At 42.7% G+C, this 18678-nt stretch overlaps 1 protein-coding gene across 1 annotated transcript in view; it reads right to left on the bottom strand.

Annotated features, from left to right (window-relative positions):
• The window catches only part of efl1 (elongation factor like GTPase 1), a 228278-nt gene that overhangs the window by 37349 nt on the left and 172251 nt on the right, over positions 1-18678 (bottom strand). Inside the window, exons 18-19 of the mRNA XM_067971612.1 lie at positions 8306-9333; positions 517-701 (exon numbers count right to left, since the gene is read on the bottom strand). Coding sequence (XP_067827713.1) covers positions 517-701; positions 8306-9333 — 1213 coding nt within the window. The remainder of the gene's footprint in view (positions 1-516; positions 702-8305; positions 9334-18678) is intronic.

The raw sequence follows: 18678 nt of genomic DNA, 5'->3' as shown, positions 1-18678 counted from the left end.
CAATCCAGTACAGTACTGAGGGAGTGCTGCTCTGTCAGAGGTTCCGTCTTACGATGAGACGTTAACCGAGGTCCAGTCTGCCCTCTCAGGTTGATGTAAAAAATGCCACGGCACTATTTCGAAGAAGAGCAGGGGAGTTCTCCCCAGTGTCATGGCCAATATTTATCCCTCAATTAACATCACTAAAAAATGGATTATCTGGTCATTATCACACTGCTGTTTGTGGGACCTCGCTATGTGCAAAATGGCTGCCGTATTTCCTACATTACAATAGTGACTACATTTCAAAAGTACTTCATTAGCTATAAAGCACTTTGGGACGTCCCGAGGTTGTAAAAGGTGCAAATATAAATGCAAGTCTTTCTTCTTAAATGGTGAGATTCATTCTTCAATATTAGAAATTGTTTAACTAACTCCTGCACTTTGAGTCATTTCTGTCAGATATGTATCTCTAAAATTCTATTACCTCTGTAGGACATTAAAACCCACACCATATGGAATGATTTTTCTTTTTACCTCCCAGTGACTGAACACCAGCTGTGGGCTAGCTAGGCCACTTGTCCGCTTCCTGATTTCATCAGCAAAGCCAAAGCTTTCTGCAACTGGCAAAACGGCTTTGATAATGAACATTTCTGTCCCTTCCTTCATCTCTTCCTGTAGCACCCGGCCTGCACGCTTCGAAAGGACTGCATAGACCCGACCTATGAAGGCACAAGGAGACTCATATTAAAACACATGTCAGTGAAATATAACTTCATTTAAAGTGCATAGCAGTCACTGTATAAGTTTGTATCATATTATAAAGTAAAACCCATTAAATAAATACTTGTCCTGGGTCTATCTATTATGTTTCTAAAGGGAAAAAGTAGTTTTAAATCTGCCTCTCAATCTGAATCAACAACTACAATCGCTACTTACAATCAGAAAATACATTCCTACGAGGTAGAAATGGTCCTGCCAATGTTTCCTCTCTCTGAAACAGAGAATCTGTCAGCTTAGCTGAGAACTTTAAAACTTGCCAAGTGGAGATGAACAAATTCACATTATTGAAGTTGGGATCTGCAGTCCAACCCTTCTAGCTCATCCTCATGTTTAAATCCCTCCATGGCCTCGCTCCTCCCTATCTCTGTAACCTCCTCAAGCCCTACAGCCCTCCAAGAACACTGCGTTCCTCCAACTCTGGCCTCTTGTGCATCCCCCACTTCCTTCGCCCCACCATTGGCAGCTGTGCCCTAAGCTCTGGAATTCCCTCTCTAAAAGGCTCCAACTCTCCACCTCTCTCTCCCCTCTTTTAAAATGCTCCTTGAAACCAACCTCTTCGACCAAACTTGTGGTCACCTGTCCTAATGTCTCCTTTGGCTCGGTGTCAATTTTTGTCTGATTACCCTTGGAACGTTTTACTATATTAAAGATGCTATATAAAGGCAAGTTGGTGTTGTTGTAGCTGGATGTTAAATTCTCTACCATTAGACCATTTATTCAGCTTATGAGCACGTGTCCACCACTGCAATACCAATGCTGTTGATACTTTGTTTATAGTAGAAGCAAGAAAGCTCCATTAAACTTGCTGTTAACCAGATTCAGTCCATTTGACAGTGTAAATGCAGTGTTAGCTTGTGATAAGATCATACAGGCCAGGTCAGTAGGGCCAATTTTAACCCCTCCCCCGACGTCATTTGGATCCCGATGCGATTTTAACTGCCGATTGTGGCAGTGATGCCCAGTGCTGGAGCTGCCAGTGAAACCATCAGCAGAAACATGGTCGTAAGATGCCCAGGTAATGCTCCTCTGGGGCCTCCCCTACCTCACCAAGTGCCTACCATATGCCGGGGACTGTTCCCTCAGTCCCTGGCGGTAGACTGCTGCCACCCAGAATCCTCCTTCTATCCGCCAGACAGGTAATGATTCCCACAGGGTTCAGGCCGAGGTCCGGCTTGCATCATTTAAATGAGGTCTGGGAGTTGAAATCTCCTAGGCCTTACGTTGTGGGGGACAGGACGGTTTATCGACGGTCTCGCTCCAATAGGCTGCACTTGCGCCTAAAATCGGGTCTAGTGTCTCATTGCCTATACATCTGCAACTCTTTATCGGCAAAACTGTGTGTAAAATTTAAATCCCAATTATTAAAGAAAAATTGTACAAATGTGCAGTACACCAGATGACTTCTTAATTTAAAGGTTCTTTCATATGAAGTCCTTGTGCCTGCTATTATCAAGGGAGATGGTACATCACTTGTTCTAAATGGGTTAAATTGCCATTACAATAGCAGGCAAAAGGAATTTCATCTGAATGTGTTCAGCATTCAAAAACTCGCAAGGTGCAATTTCAAGACCTAAGTGGATCCATGGGTGGGTCAGCATGTCAGCACCAGTGACTGCCAAGGGCTTGAAATACTGTGCAGAGTGCTGTAATGCATACACGATCACCGACACTCACGATGATTGTATGAAATGCTCACTGTCTAAGTGCAGTGCTGCTTGCCAGATTTGACTTGGGTTCACTTATAAGCTAACTCTGAGCCATGTTTCCTGCATTATTCAAAACAAGGTAGACAAGTGCATAAATCCAGCCATTCCTAGTTGGCCGTCACTGAAACACACATATCTGGTGCCAAGGAAACACCAGCACCATAGTACAGAACTGGTTGTTCACCAGCATTAGATGACACCTGCACTGACCATTGCCTCCCAAAAATAACCAAAGTGTGTATCTCTAACGGAACCCACCACTGCTTGCATGTGTATCGTGCCCGTCTGCAACATTCTCTTTAGGAGCTTTTCCCTCTGACATCATCGCTCCCGCAAGGAAACGAAGGAGAATGTGGCCCCCTTACTCAGACAGTGTACCAGGCAACCATAGGACATGCTGCATGACAGATCCAACTCCCTAAATAAGGCAAAGTCAATAAGAACCAACAACTCGGTTGTAATGGGATAGCCTAGCAGTCCACAACCACCAGAGAGCCAATGATTTTCTTACGATTTGTAACAGAATTCAGGAGGACATAGACAGACTGGTGAAACGGACAGACACATGGCAGATGAAATTTAACGCAGGGAAATGTGAAGTGATACATTTTGGTAGGAAGAATGAGGAGAGGCAATATAAACCAAATGGTACAATTTTGAAGGGAGTCCAGAAACAGAGAGACCTGGGGGTGCACATACACAAATCTTTGAAGGTGGCAGCACAAGTTGAGAAGGCTGTTAAGAAAGCTTATGGGATCCTGGGCTTTATTAATAGAGGCACAGAGTACAAAAGCAAGGAAGTTGTGCTAAACCTTTATTAAACAATGGTTAGGCCTCAACAGGAGAACTGTATTCAATTCTGGACACCACACTTTAGGAAGGATTTCATGGCCTTGAAGAGGGTGCAGAGGAGATTTACTCGACTGGTATCAGGGATGAGGGACTTCAGTTATGTGGAGAGACTGGAGAAGCTGGGGTTGCTCTCCTTACAGCAAAGAGGGTGATTTGATAGAGGTGTTCAAAATCATGAACAGTTTTGATAGAGTAAATAAGGAGAAACCGTTTCCAGTGGCAGAAGGGTTGGTAACCAGAGGACACAGATTTATGGTGATTGGCAAAAGAACCAGAGGTGACATGAGTAAACATTTTTTTACACAGGGAGTTATTAAGATCTGGAATGCACTGCCTGAAAGGGTAATGGAAGCAGATTCAATAGTAACTTTCAAAAGGGACTTGGATAAATACTTGAAGTGGAAATATTTACAGGGCGATGGGAAAAGAGTATGGGAGTGGGACTAAATGGATTGCTCTACCAAAAAGCCGGTACAGGCATGATGGGCTGAATGGCCTCCTTCTGTGCTGTATCATTCTATGATACTATGATACAAAGGCCTTAGTGCCTTCATGGATGGGTCATCATGTTGACACAAATAACTCCTAAAGGTGGCAAGGTTTTAATTCTTAGATTTGTAACCTTTTGTCATTTTGTTCACTTGACAAATATGATGAAAGACATTCTATTGTAAGCATGTAACAATATCATTGTTCAATTATACACTTGTTCACTGTTTATCTAGAAAATTCACTTCATAATTTAAACTCGAAACAAGGCCCGATATGATGTTCCACTGCTTTGGAAGATTGAAATGAGATCTGAAGAAGGCATGACACTCTTGAAACTATGGGGAGTTGGGATTCAACCATGACAGTGATCTAAGATAAGAGAGTCGAAACAATGTAGGGTAAGATTAGAAAAGACCCAAAAAGTAAGAATTTCAAAATATAAAGATTCCACTTTTCTCTCTCGGTTTTTCAAGCTGTATCTTTTTCACGCACCACAGTCTCAATCATTCATTTTACTTCTAAAAAAATCATTCTCAGGATGTGGGCATCGCTGGCAAGGCCGGCATTTATTGCCCATCTCTAGTTTCCCTTGAGAAGGTTCGTGGTGGGCCTTCTTCTTGAACCATTGCATTGGAACAATTCAATACAACTGAGTGACTTGCTAGGACTCTTCAGAGGACAGTTGAGAGTCAACTACATAGTGTGGGACCGGAGTCACATATAGTCCAGATCGGGTAAGGACCGCAGGATTTCTTCCCTACAAGACATTAGTGAACCAGCTGGGATTTTGCAATTATCTGTCAACTTCATGGTCACTTTTACTGGTACCAGCTTTGTATTTCCAGAATTCTCAAAACTGCCATGGTAGCATTTGAACTCATAGGGGGTGATTTTAGGGGGCGATTTCAGGGAGCAATTGCGGGTGCATTGAGGGTGGGGGGCTCCGGAAATCACGGAAATCCCGTTCGAGTTCGGAAAACTCCAACTCGCCGACTTCTGTGTTTCCCAGGAACCCACCTATGTGCAATTAAAGCCGGCAGGATGACAGTTAAAGAGCCAAATTACCCTCATTGCACGCGGGCAACCCGAAAACGATACTTAAGGCACTTTACCTTTGACAGATTAACTTCCCTGGGTTGATGGCCTACTGCTTCTGATTCACGCCTGGCCCGATCAAGGAACAAGAAGCTAAATAAATAACCATATTCGGAAGTGAAAACACAAAATTAACCTACCTTTGCACCCTGTTCCGATGTCTCCCTCTCCGATGTCCCCCTCTTTACCCCCCCGGACTTCCAGTCCAGTGCCGGATCTTCCACTCCCCCCATCCCCACCCCAGTCTTTCCCTCTATCCCCCCTCCGATCTTCCCCTCTCCTCCCAGTCTTCTAGTCCAGCACCGGATCTTCCACTCTCCCCCCCACGGTCTTCCGTTCCAGCGCCGGATGACATCTTGCTCTCTATCTTTCCCACCACCCCCCCCCCCGCCAACTCCCGTTGCAGCTCCTGACTGCAGCCAGCCTGTCAATCAGGCTGGCTGCCGGGCGCAAAACCTGGAGGGGACGTTAATCATCAGCAATCAACATGCGATTGTGTCGGAAACCGTAAGTTTTGTTCATGCGGGTTTGCCACGCGCACCTTCACCCCACTGCTGCCAACCCGTCACCCATTGAAAATCGAGCCCATGTTCTCTGAATTAAAGGTGCAGGTCTGTGGATTACTAGTCCACTAACATAACCACTACACCGCCATACCCACCATTTACAAAAATAAGACTTTGAAAATATTTTCCTGTCAAAGCTTACCTTAAAAAGGATCTAAAGTTCACAATTTACCGTGTTTACTGTTATAACCAGAGGAAAGAAGGAAGTTCAGTTGTACAGATTGCATGCAGAGAATGATAGTGAAGCATACTGGGTGTTTTCCCCACAGTGCACATGCTCAGACTTTGGCAAGTCGGGAACGGGAATTGTTTTTAATTGTCAGGGTGATGGCTGTAGTAAGACTATGAACTCAAGCCCTAGGCCTTTAAAAGAGGTTTAGACTTCCAAAGGAAAAACTTCAGGTTAGCCACCTTATCGTTTGATAAATGAACCCACTGGTTGTGCCTTGGGAAGCTGATCCATCAACAGGTTAAAATCCTGGCAAAGCTGCACTCTCAGTTTCCATTAGGATGGGTGTCTTTACTGTGCACCATATGCTCATCTGCTTAAATTTTGATTATGTCCATTTCCATTTCTAGTCATTCCATTCTCTCGCATTGTTTCTCACTACAACCCAAGTTTCACCTCTTTCTAACTGTTCCACCTACCAATTTTCCTTTTGCATTTTCTACTCCAACTTCCAATTCAAAAGAGGCCCATGTGCAATGTGTTTCTCCTGTCCCTGGTGGTGGCCTCAGCTCTTTCAATCACCTGTCATTGATCACCATATAGCAAAGAACTAAATTCATCTGCAGTCTTTCAAACTTTACAACTTTCTGTCAAATAAAATCGAATCTATCAACTCTACCTTTCCCACTGCTGAAACCATCATTCTTAGTGGTTTCAATATTCATTTTCAGCTTTGGCCACACTTTCCCTCTTCTACTGATCAGGGAAACATTATTGCCAGTCCTTTGCCATTATTGATCTGAATTCATGACCTCTGGGTTGTTAGTCTAGTACTATAATCACTAGGCTACCCAATCCATCTCATATTGTCTCACATCAACATGTTGCAGAATAACCTCTAAACAAATCCCATCTTCTTTGGTACTTGAAGGTAAATTTTGCGAGGCTCCTCTTCCAGGACGGGGTTGAGGGGGCCAATGCTCCCAATTTGCAGTCCTCTTCCGGTCATTAAAATGAATAGTCATAAAATCAGGAGCACCCTGACTAACGCATGTTGACCACCGTGTCCAATTCCCCAATCTGCTCTTCCATCAAGCAAGGTGCTCGCTGTAGCTGGAGCCTTGAAAACTTTACCTTCAGAAGTCCTCAAAGGTTCTTTACTGCCTTTTCCTGCTGTTTTCACTCTTCTGACCTGTGCCAGTGAAGTGATTGATGTTATTCTAGTTGATATGGAAGGTTTCATACCTCAGGCTCCCTTTTAGTCAGATCTATTAATATATCTTGGGTTCAATCATGCTGGTTTTTCTGTCTATCGCAAAAATTCTGCTTTTGCACCTATACCTTGATGAGTTTGAACCATCCTTAGCTAACTGTATCTCTGCTCCTAACTTCTGCAAACCAATTATTAGAACTGCAAAACACAATTTTATTCACAAAAAGGGTTAACCACTCTCTTCCTGTCCCTCCAGAAGTCACTGGCCAAAGCTGTCTCTCCCAATGTCTGTGACATCTCCTTTCTATCCTGGTACAGCTATTGGCTTTCTTGAAGAAAAAAATCCATTGTTCTCCTCCAACGTTCATTTCCATGATCTTAGCAAACAACATTCCACTCATTGCTCCACTTTGTTCAATCAATATGACCAACACCAGGTCTGCTTGAGTTTGTTGTTTCTGCAAGCAAAGTAATCCTCTGCCTTTCAAGATTTGTGGCCCCCAATTTATCCCTGTCCTATGTCCTTAATCTATCATACTCCTTGGAAATTTGCTTGTGTTCACCCCAGCTCTCAAGCAGGTGATCCCTCATACTTTTGAACTACTGCCCTATTGCCATTACATTGTTACTTTCTAAAGTTATGGAAGCTGTTGTTAACTCTCAAATTATCTATTACCTTGAAAGTTCTGGAATGATCCATGATTGCCAACACAGGTTTATGGCATGACTATTCCACTAAAGATTTTGCTGCCTTAGGTTTGTATTATTAATTTTTGGATCAATATTCAACATCATAATCCAGACCAATATAATAGACATCAGCTCAATTGTAAATTTAGGATGAGACAATTAAGCTTACAGAAAAATAATTCTATGGATTAAACATCTCAGTTGTATGACATGACAGGTAAAAATTTAAGTCGGAAAAGTGGGACAGACTTGCAGCTACTATTTCTGCTTTCAATGTTAGTAAAGGACTTCTTTGACAAACATTCCACATGTGTTGTGCTCTTTCCAATTCAAAGGGAACAGTGCAGTTTAGTTCCCCAAGTGGAGTAAATCCATTTAGTTGGTGTAAATCTAGTTTTTCAAGACAGGACAACTGCAGCAGGATGCCCAGGTACAATTATGGGAAAGAAAACAGAAGAAAGTTACAGGCACATTACACAACAAAAAAAGAACAGGTCAGGTGGCAGGCTCAGCTTGGCACACACTGCAGATTAGACTGCCTACGCTGTAACTAGACATAACCGTTCGTGTGCTTTACACCATCAATTTTTCTGGTAGATGCTTATGGATTTACAGCAAAAGGAAGCTTAGATGTTAGCTGTGGTGCAAAAACACCAAACACTTGGCAAGGGTATATACATGCTATTCTTTATCGGTTGACAAGTTTTCTTTGAAAAGAATTTAATTTGAAATTGAGATAACTGTTCTTTACAATTCTTACCTAATACTTCTGCCGTTGCCATAATCTCACACGTGTACATCGCTGCCATTAGCCGCTGAGGCTTTGCCTGGAGTGCAAAACGACAAGCTTCCTTCATTGTGGCAATGAGCTGGCCTGAGAAAGGACCATAGCAATCTGTAAGCACCACTTCAGAGTTACATTTGCCATCTGCTACACTCTCAGCTAGAGTCTGACTGCCCTGAATCTGACCATCTTGTCCTGCTGGGCTTTCCAATATGGGCTCCAATTCAGAAAGGCTATTTTCTTTTGAGGTTGTCTCTTGCTGCGAATCTTCAGTCTTTATTGTTTCCCCCTCAGTGGATGATTGGGTGTGCGTTTGAACAAGTTGCTGTACTTTACTCATGTCCCATTTTTCTAAAATGAAGCAAACACCCATAAGAGGTTCCTCACACACAGGACCCGAAAGGGTAGCTAACTGAAATCCACTGATTATACTGTTGTCAAAATCCTTGTATGCTCCCGAATCCTTACTGGTTTTGTCAAGACACTGCCACATAGATGGCCTATGATAATTTTCTAATCCATTTAGTAAAATATTGGGCCCATAGCGGCGTGGTCCAAATGCCGAAATTTGATTCACTGCATTTCTCCATTTCCGGCCTACAAAATTCTCCTCTAGTTTTTGCTTAAATGTCTGGATAGCCTCCAGGGTCGTCAGATTGATTTCCAGAGCTTCTCTGCCTTCTTTTACCGAAAGGTTGAACTGCTCTATTGTACGAATCAGATCACTGTTTTCTTCAAGTAGCTGTGTCACTGGTTCAGGAAGTGGCATGGCTCTCACGCTGAGAATGGATAACTTATTGGGCGTATTCAAGGTCACAAGTCCATCAGAATCCACACTGACACCTTCAGGATATTTACTCTGGTCCTCCTTCTTTTGATGAATGACAGCAACCTTTTGCTGTGTCCCCATGTCTTCATTTACCATGTCCACTTTTGGTGGTCGAATGATAGTCTCCCTGAATGGAACAATTGGTTCTGATGAACTGATTTCAACCTTTGCAAACCTGCAACATGAAAAGAAAATGACTGTATTAAGTGATGATGTTGAACAAATGTGGTAGAACTTTTAACTTACGACAAAATGAGCAAAGCTGTGTAAAAGAAACATTGAAGTGTCTGGCCCAATGGTGCAACATATGACTGCATTGAGAAATAGTATGATGGACAGGTCTTTGCCATGATTTCATACATGATGAATTACGAGTTTTAGCTGGACAAGGAAAGGATCTTTCATTAAAGGAGTGAAACATTTGAGGGCGAGATAAACCCACAGATTTCTCATATTGTTCTTGTACTACAACAGCAACATTATAACACCACAAACATTAGTGAAGCAGTATTTAAACCATGTGTTGCACTTGACATGCTTTGAGCTCCATCCACAACTCAGTGGCACTAATTGTACTATTCCGCAGCGATGCTCCAAGTTTCAAGCTGTGCCTGTGTTAGGCTCTATTATTTGGCCTCGCATGCATATCACCTTATTCCTCTCCCAAATCAACAGGATCCAGTTGGTGTGGGGAAGGGGCAACAATCTGCTCTTCAGCAACTTGAGCAGCCACTCACAGCTTTTTTTTATCTCACCCCATAAAGAAGTGCATGTGTATGCAATTTCCATCCGGATAGCTTTAGCTTCTGGCAGCGTGGCTGCAGGCATTGCCAGCTGAGGCTCAGCTCCCAAATCCTTCAGTTCCGAAACTGATAGAAAGTTGGATGAGGGCTGCATCTCTAGCATTATGACAGGCCCAGTCTTAACAGCAATCAAAGATGGCACAAGGTTTACATAATCCAGCTAATCACATTTCTTTTAGTTCCAGACACCACATGATATATGGGTAGAGTACTTTGAGTAAAAATAGACAAACATGGGGATATTTAAACCAGAAACATCACAAAAGACCATATATTGGAGGAACCCTGATAAGTAAGCAGCCTCTCCAGAATACATAGGAATTGCTAGACGAAAAAAGACCAAGGTCTATCTAGTTCGCCCTCTACCACCTTGGGAGTCACATAACACGATAATGGAGTTGTTGACTAATCATGGCAATCAAACTCCACTGGTTAATCTACAACATGAAGTAATGAAACCCCAGTGCTGGAGAGCTATGGGAACCATAGATCCAAAATCACCTGTTCCTCCCAAGCCCGTTAAACTCACCATATGTCATGTCTCAAATTATTCATATACAGTATCCCAAAATATTTTCTGAAAGAAATCTATCTAATTTTCATTTGAATGAATCAATATGATCTGCTTCCACCATTTCCCTAGGGACCTGTTACATAGATTTACCACTCGCTCACTGAAATAATGTTTGCACAGATTAATTTTGAATTTACCCCTCTTCAAGCGCAGGCCGTGTCCTCTGGTTCTATAGTTCTAGACAAGGTGAAACAGCTTGTCATGATGTGCATTATCTAGTGCCTTTAGAATTCTAAAAACAGCAATCACATCACCTCTCAGCCTTCTCTTTTCCAGTGAGAACATGCCCAGTTTACATAATTGCTCCTTATAATTCAATCCTTCTATCCCATCATTCATTCTGGTTCCTCTCTTCTGTATCCTTTCAATAGCTGCAATATCCTTTTTGTACTGCAGTGACCAGAACTGTACACAGTATTCAAAGTACAGTAGGATCAATGATTTGTAAAGAGGCAGGATTACCTCACTATTTCAGCTCAATATTGACCTTTTAATACATCCCAACATCAGATTTGCTTTACTTACTGCCACCGAGTATTGTTGTGGTAGCTTCAATTTATTGTCAATTAGGACTGCCAGATCCCTTAAATTTTCCATGCACATTATTTTCTTTCCATTTAAATAATAGTCCCTTCCTGGATATTGTCTCCATGTGAAGCACTTTGCATTTCTCTACATTGAATTTCGTCTGCCACCTGTCTACCCAATTCCCAGGGTATATGTAAATCGTTCGATAGCTTATTTTGTTCAGCTTTGGAGTCTACCATCTTCATTAGCTTTGTATCATCTGCAAATTTAGCCCTTGTGCTTGTGACTCCTGGCTCCATATCATTTTTGACTATATTAAACAAAACAGACCCCTGTGGGACCCCATTGGTAGCATTCTCCAAGGATGATGGCAATCCCTGTACCCTCTGGGCTCTATTGGTCAACCAATTATGTATCCATTGCAAAACATTTCCATTGATTCCCGCTTTACAATACAATCGATTAAAACACACCTCAAATAGCGAGTTCTATAGGGAGTCCAGAAATTTGCAGTCAAACTTGGCAACAAAAAAAGTGCCCCAGCAGTTCGTGCACTTACACCTGGAACACCCATTGCATTGCTAGAGGGTGGGTGTTCTTACTTATAGGTTACTCCTCAAAACAATAGGGTTCACAGCATCGATTGTCAGATGTTCAGATTTATTAAGCCATACAATAATAACTATTACTGACAATAGTTAAACATACACTTAACAGCAGCACTTACGACAAAACCTTGTGAATTTTAGCTGGGAAATTCAAAACATGTTGCAGTTCCGAGCTCGGCGTGCTTGCTTGGCCGAACCTTCGAATTCCAAAGTATCTGTCCTAACACCTACTCTTTATACCTTTTTCCACTACTGGTACGTGACAATCTGCATGTTCCATACCATTACCTAATACACAGTTATCATTCAACACTGATTTGATTGTCCTGTATCTTTCAGCACACAGATATGTAACTCCCTAACTTGTTACACTCCTGAGCTTTCTCAGGCAGACCTTTTATCTTTCAATGCTTGAGTGAACAAATAAAATTTCTCTGCCTGTTCTGTGTCTGTGCAATAACTTGTTATTAACTAAAGCTTTCTGATGGAATGTCTTTTAATTAGGTACATGGTCTAAACTGACCATTGATTTTCACTGCATCTACATTAATAAAATAAAGCAAGCTTGTCTTATGATTAAACTTTCATTCTTCTAACAGAGACTCACTTAACAGGCAAAAGCTAAAATGTAATATTACTACGATATAAAGATATATACAGCGTTTTTTTACAGCCCCCTTGTTTACTTAAAGTATTCACTAAACATTATTTCATTAGCATCATGTATCTAAGTCACCTGGACTAAAAAGATCTTCCAGTACTCCTTTACTGTTATCCATATTGTGCTGCCCTAGCAGCATTCTGATTAAGAATCTTATTGTCAGCACATGTTTTTGTGCCTATTTTATCTCCCCGAGTTCACATCTGAGGGCCCATGCCAGGCCACTCCTGCTGAATGCCCAGGGTCAATGACTTGCCAAAACAATGGGTGTGAGGTGTTTATCAATTACCAAGACAGGCTAGTGAATTGCTTTTTGTTTTCAGTCTTTAGAGAAACAACCTCAATGCCTGGCTCAATGACATTATAACCACTTTTTTGTCTCAGTGCGTTTTTTAAACTTCTGTTGGTACACTTTGCTTTAAAAATCCAACACTTAAACACAGTGCAATCCCAAAATCCCATGCATGAAGAAAATAATGATCAGAACTCCCAAACATGACACCTCTTTTAAAAAAAACAATATTACATGGTGTGTCTGGCCTGCTCCAGAAGCAGCAGCACTGCTTCACTTACATTAAATGGAACCAACAAAATAGGCACTGCCACCAAATCAGCACTATAACGCAAAAGGACCCTTACATTCTACAAGGTAGCACAATAAAGTGCTGCTGGATTATTTCCAACAATTTAATCCTAGGTATTACAAGTGTTCACAGAGAAGATAACATTTGCAAAACTCAGAACTCAATCTGGTACTACTGGAGAAATGAAAGCAACTGCAAATGGACTAAGCATATTCAGGAAAATAGCTGTATGTCGAAGATGAACACATGAGTAATAATTGAGCTGCAGTTTAAAGAGGTTAGCCATAAGGGAGTAGCTAATTGCCAACTAGGAAGCCAAGCATTACTTAAATGGAAAGAAAATGTGAATGGAAATTAAAGAGATATGGGGGTCCTGATTGACAATAAATTGAAGCTATTGCAACAATGCTCAGTGGCAGTGAGTAATGCAAATCTGCTTTTGGGATGTATTATAAGGTCAAAATTGTGCCAAAATAGTGAGGTAATCCTGCCACTTTATAAATCATTTGTGCGACCGCACTTAGAATACTATGTGCAGTTCTAGTCACCACAGTATAAAAAGGATATCGCAGCTATTGAAAGAATACAGGAGAGAGCAACCAGAATAATTGATGGGATGGGGTGAATGGATTATGAGGAGCGATTATGTAAATTGGACATTTTCCCATCGGAAAAGAGAAGGTTGAGAGGTGATATGATTGCTGTTTTTAGGATTCTAAAGGGACTAGATTATGTCGACCATGACAAGCTATTTCACCTTATCCAGAACAGTAGGACCAGAGGACACGGCCTGCGCTTGAAGGGGGGTAAATTCAAAACTAATCTGCAAAAACAGTATTTCAGTGAGTGAGTGGTCAATCAATGGAACAGACTTGCTAGGGAAATGGTGGAAGCAGTTGGTATTGATTCATTCAAATGCAAATTAGATAGATTTCTTTCAGAAAATATTTTGGAGTACAGTAAATGAGTAATTTGAGACATGACATATGGTAAGTGTAGCTTGTGAGGAACAGGTGATTTTAAACCCAAGTTTCCCCAAAGCGTTCCACCACTAGGGTTTTCCTCATCTGGGGGGTAATTTTAACCCCCACGAACGGGTGGGCTGGGGGTGGGTCGGAGGTTAAAATAACAGCTTTTTAGAGCAGGCCCACATCATGGCTCCAATGCACCCATTTCTGGGTTAACCCAGGCAGGTTTGTTTGGGTGTGCACAACAGACGCCCGGAAGTCCCGCCCCCACTTAACGCCGGCGTGCCAATACTTAAAGGGGCAATGTACCTCAGTGAAATAGTTGAGGTAATTTATATCTTGTGCATCACAAAAAGTAAAATGAATTTAACCGTACCTGTTCCAGTTTCCCATCGCTTCCGATTCACGTCAGGTGAAAGCAGGCGGGAAGAGTCAGATCCATGAGTTGAGTGCCTTTATTGCATTGCCTGTGGGTCCGGAGGAGCAAGAGTGCTTCATCCAGGCCCAACAAGCACACCTGGCCAACAGGACTCCTGCGATCAGCCGACCTCCACCCCCCACCGACTCTCTCCCCACTTCCTCCCTTTCCCCCCCCACCACCATCAGCCCGGCGATCTCTTCCCGGCATCAGCACACCCTCCCCCCAGCTTCTGACAGGGATCAGCACCCCCCCCACCCCATGTCCTCCATGGCCCACGATCCCATCCTCCCTCTGCTCCGATCCCCAGCCTTCCTGCCCTATAGCCAGCCAGTCTGTCAATCAGGCTGGCTGCCGGGCGCGAAGCCCAGAAGTAAAATTTGTTGAGATCGCGACCCGCCAACTTACCTTCCGGGTTTCGCACCCGGAAATCTCCCCCTCGCCCCGTCCCAGCTCAAGGTCAAAATCGTGCCCCTCATGTCTGGGTCTGATGTAGACTAATTGATTGAGACAACTGTCATGATTAGTCAACAACTCCATTTCATTGTATTATCCCAGGATGGTAGAAGGAGAACCAGATGGACCTTGGGCTTTTATCGTCTTGTAATTCTGATGTTCACATGTGTGTTGGACTTAGTAAAACAGTTATAAAGCCTCCACAGGATGGCAGACAGACTAAAGTAATAGATGTTTCATCTTTTGTAGGCTGTTAGTAATATGCGACAAAATGATCCCGAATAATTACTTGAGTGATCTACCTTGAACTGTCCGCAGCACTTTTTATTTTGCTTAAACCAACTGCTGTTCTAATCTACATTCACCTTTTCAGAAGCCCAGTTTAATGGTTGTGAGCTGCAGCACGTGGGCAGGATTAAAAAGGATAAAAACATCAATTAAGCTGCAAACCTTCTTAACACAGGAACACATAGTGCTGTGTGATATTAGAAACATTCATATTTTCAGATGGAATTCTTCCGTCTGCTTTAATGGAGGTGCCATCCCAAATATTACACAATGCGATTTTAATCCAACACAAATAAAATTAAACCTGCTGAAATCCTTCAAATGCGTTCCTCTTCAGTGGCTCCTGGGAGTTCCTCAGCTAAAGAAAGTTGTGATGGGCACCTGGAAATTGTGGCCCTGGGAACACCGATGGATAAACTTAACAATTTTTTTTACCGGTCGTTTGCCGAGAATAAGGGACGGGTGTCCCCGGAGATGAGGATGTTCAGAGCTCGGGCAACATGTGTCATGGATGTTTATAGAAGCAGGGAGCAAATTGTTGGAGCAAAGTTTATGGGTAAATATTTGGGTTCTTTTTCCTGTGTGTTTGCCGTGTGATTATTTTTAGATGTTTATGATAGGATGAGGGAGGAAAATGCCAGGGTGCATGTGTATCAATTTCTTTTGGTTGAATGTGAATCGTAGAATGTTTTTTTTGGTGGATTGTTAGGGAGAAAAATGATTGGTGAATAACATGAATAGAAAACAGCCAATTAGAATAGAGAACATCTCAGCAACTTAAATGCTTAACTGATAGGAAATAAAAAAAATCAATAAAGATTTAATGGTCACAACGTAGATAATAATTAAAAGAGACATGAAATTTTCAGCTAGAAAAATTAAAATAAAGCAGTAATAAAACTGTACATATTCATCTTCTAGTACAACTATGATCAGTGCCTCCCCGTCCTGACTGTAAGGGTGCACTTTCATCACAAGTTTAACATCAATGTGAAGTGGTTTCAGTTTCATTTCAACACTAATCTTGTGTAGTGTAGATCAAGTGTAAAGGTCTGAATTCCAGGGAGTTTGGACCTTTACACCCAAACAGTTAACCAGACAGTTATTCAAACTCAGCTTCAATCAAGTTACTGTATCAGAGGGACTTTTCAGCCTGCCTCTTTCACACCAACGAGCTTGATCAGAGACCCTTGAAGAAAGGTTTGACCTGAACCTCTGAAAAGAAATACGATAAGTCACGTTAGTGAGGAAAGAATTAAAAAAAGAAAACTATGTAACAAAATAAATAGTTTTGGCTTGAGCACTGGGGTTGAGAACTATTTATTATTTCCTGCTATAGGAATATCTAGCATAATACATCAACAGCTGTAAATGTACAGGTTATGTTTCTGCTCTTACTCGCTTGTTCTATTCCTGTTTAAAAAATCTGTTTTGGCAGCTAAAGCTTAAAATAAGGTCTAGCGTAGTGTTATTCTGCTTTGGCAGACGAACAGGATCCTGTGGAGGTACAGGTTAGAACCAATAGATGAAGGAATCTAAAAAAGGATTCTCTGTTATTCTTGAACTTCAGCTAAATATCAGGGCAAATGAAAACGCTTACGAGAATAGGCAAACACGGAAACCAAACATATCTACAATAAAACGTTAAGTGAATTAGGTGAAAGTTTGACACACATTTTGTGTATTTCATTGTGACGGACACATACTAGAGACAAGACACATCTATGCAATATATTAAAAGTGATGTGTGTGTGCACTCCATTATAGAGATAGTTAAACATCTCCTACGGGGTTTTGCCACGTTAAAATGCCAACAGTTGGTTGTCACCACTTCCTGTTACCGTGCCTGCAGGTTCCCCCTCAAATAGGATTTCCCATTGTAAAATGAGCACCAATTAGCTGTCAGTGGTCCCAGTCACACCAGCAGGTCCAGCTGTACATCCTCTCCATTCCCCAGCACATCTTCTTTACATTTTCTCTCCTAACTCTAACCTCCTCTGGTTTCAGGCAAATTTAAACTTTGAACCTCCAGCCTCAACTCAGTTCCTCACTAAGACTTGCTGGTAAGGCTTCAAAGTCAGGCCTGTGGCCTAGTCACGGCTCCCCGCTGGTCCTCCCATCTCCCAGCTGCTGCTGCTTTCAACCCACTTACCTCCCTGCCTTTTCCTATTGCAATTTGAAATTTAATGTGTGTCTGAGTGAATGGACTCCAAATTTTCCCTGCTCCATGCAGCTCACCTTGATTACTGACTACCCTAATCCCCACAAAATACTCGCTATTGACGGTACTCCTTCCCTCTCAACTACTCACCACATTACAGGAAAGATGTGATTGCACTAGACAGAGTATAGAGGAGATTTACGAGGATGTTGCCAGGACTGGAGAATTTTAGCTATGAGGAAAGATGGGATAGGCTGGGGTTGTTTTCCTTGGACCAGAGGAGGCTGAGATTTAATTGAGGTGAGGGGCCTAGATAGATTGGACAGGAAGGACCTATTTCCCTTAGCAGAGAGGTCAATAACCAGGGGGCACAGATTTAAAGTGATTGGTAGAAGGATTAGGGGGGAGCTGAGGAAAACTCTTTTCACCCAGAGGGTGGTGGGGGTCTGGAACTCACTGCCTGAAAGGGTGGTAGAGGCAGAAACCCTCAACTCATTGCAAAAGTACCTGGATGTGCACCTGGAAATTCCATAACCTACATGGCTATGGATCAAGTGCTGGAAAGTGGGATTAGGCTGGGCGGCTCATTTTCGGCCAGCGCGGAAACAATGGGTTGAATGGCCTCCTTCTGTGCCGTAAATTTTCTACGATACTTACTTCACATCTACACTACTCAGTACTCTACCTCAAATATCCTTACCCCATAAGAGTGGGACATCGGGGGGGGGGGGGGGGGAGGGTGAAGAGTGGGACATCGGGGGGGGGGGTGAAGAGTGGGACATCGGGGGGGGGGGGGGAGGGTGAAGAGGGGGTTATCGGGGGGAGGGTGAAGAGGGTGACATCAGGGTGGGGGGAGGGTGAAGAGGGGGACATCGGGGTGGGGGGGGAGGGTGAAGAGGGGTCATCGGACATCAGAGCAGGGTGCAAAGGTAGGTTCATTTAGTGTTTCCACTTCCGACTATGGTTTTTTATTTAATTTATTTAGTTTCTTGTTCCCTGATCCGGCCAGGCGTGAATCAGAAGCGGTGGGCCATCTGCCCGGGGAAGTTAAAATCATTCTAAGTACTTAATTGGTCACAGGTTAAGTGCCTTAAGTACCGTTTTCAGGTTGCCCGCGCGCACACAGGTGGGTCTGAGAAACTCGGAAGTTGGCGGGTTGGAGCCGACTTCCAAACCCGAACGGGATTTCCGCGATTTTCAGCGCCCCCCCGCCCCCGCAATTGCCTCCTGAAATCACCCCCTGTCCCAAAAACCACATCCACTCTCTTACCAACATACCATTTCCTCATAAAATACTATATCCTCTGACGTCCCATCAGCAACGCAATAGGCGATTCATTAAAATATATATATATTTATACTGGCTGACCTCCTACGTTGTTGCTAATGGTAGCCTCGGGACCAAGTACAGTTGTGATGTTCATATGCTAATTTGGCTGGTGCCTTTACAGTCCTTGCTCTAAATAGACAA

This window comes from Heptranchias perlo, chromosome 34 (genome assembly GCF_035084215.1).
Source record: "Heptranchias perlo isolate sHepPer1 chromosome 34, sHepPer1.hap1, whole genome shotgun sequence".
Taxonomy (NCBI): domain Eukaryota; kingdom Metazoa; phylum Chordata; class Chondrichthyes; order Hexanchiformes; family Hexanchidae; genus Heptranchias; species Heptranchias perlo.
The sequence above is the reverse complement of the archived record's forward strand: the minus strand, read 5'-3'. Positions and strand labels throughout refer to the sequence as shown.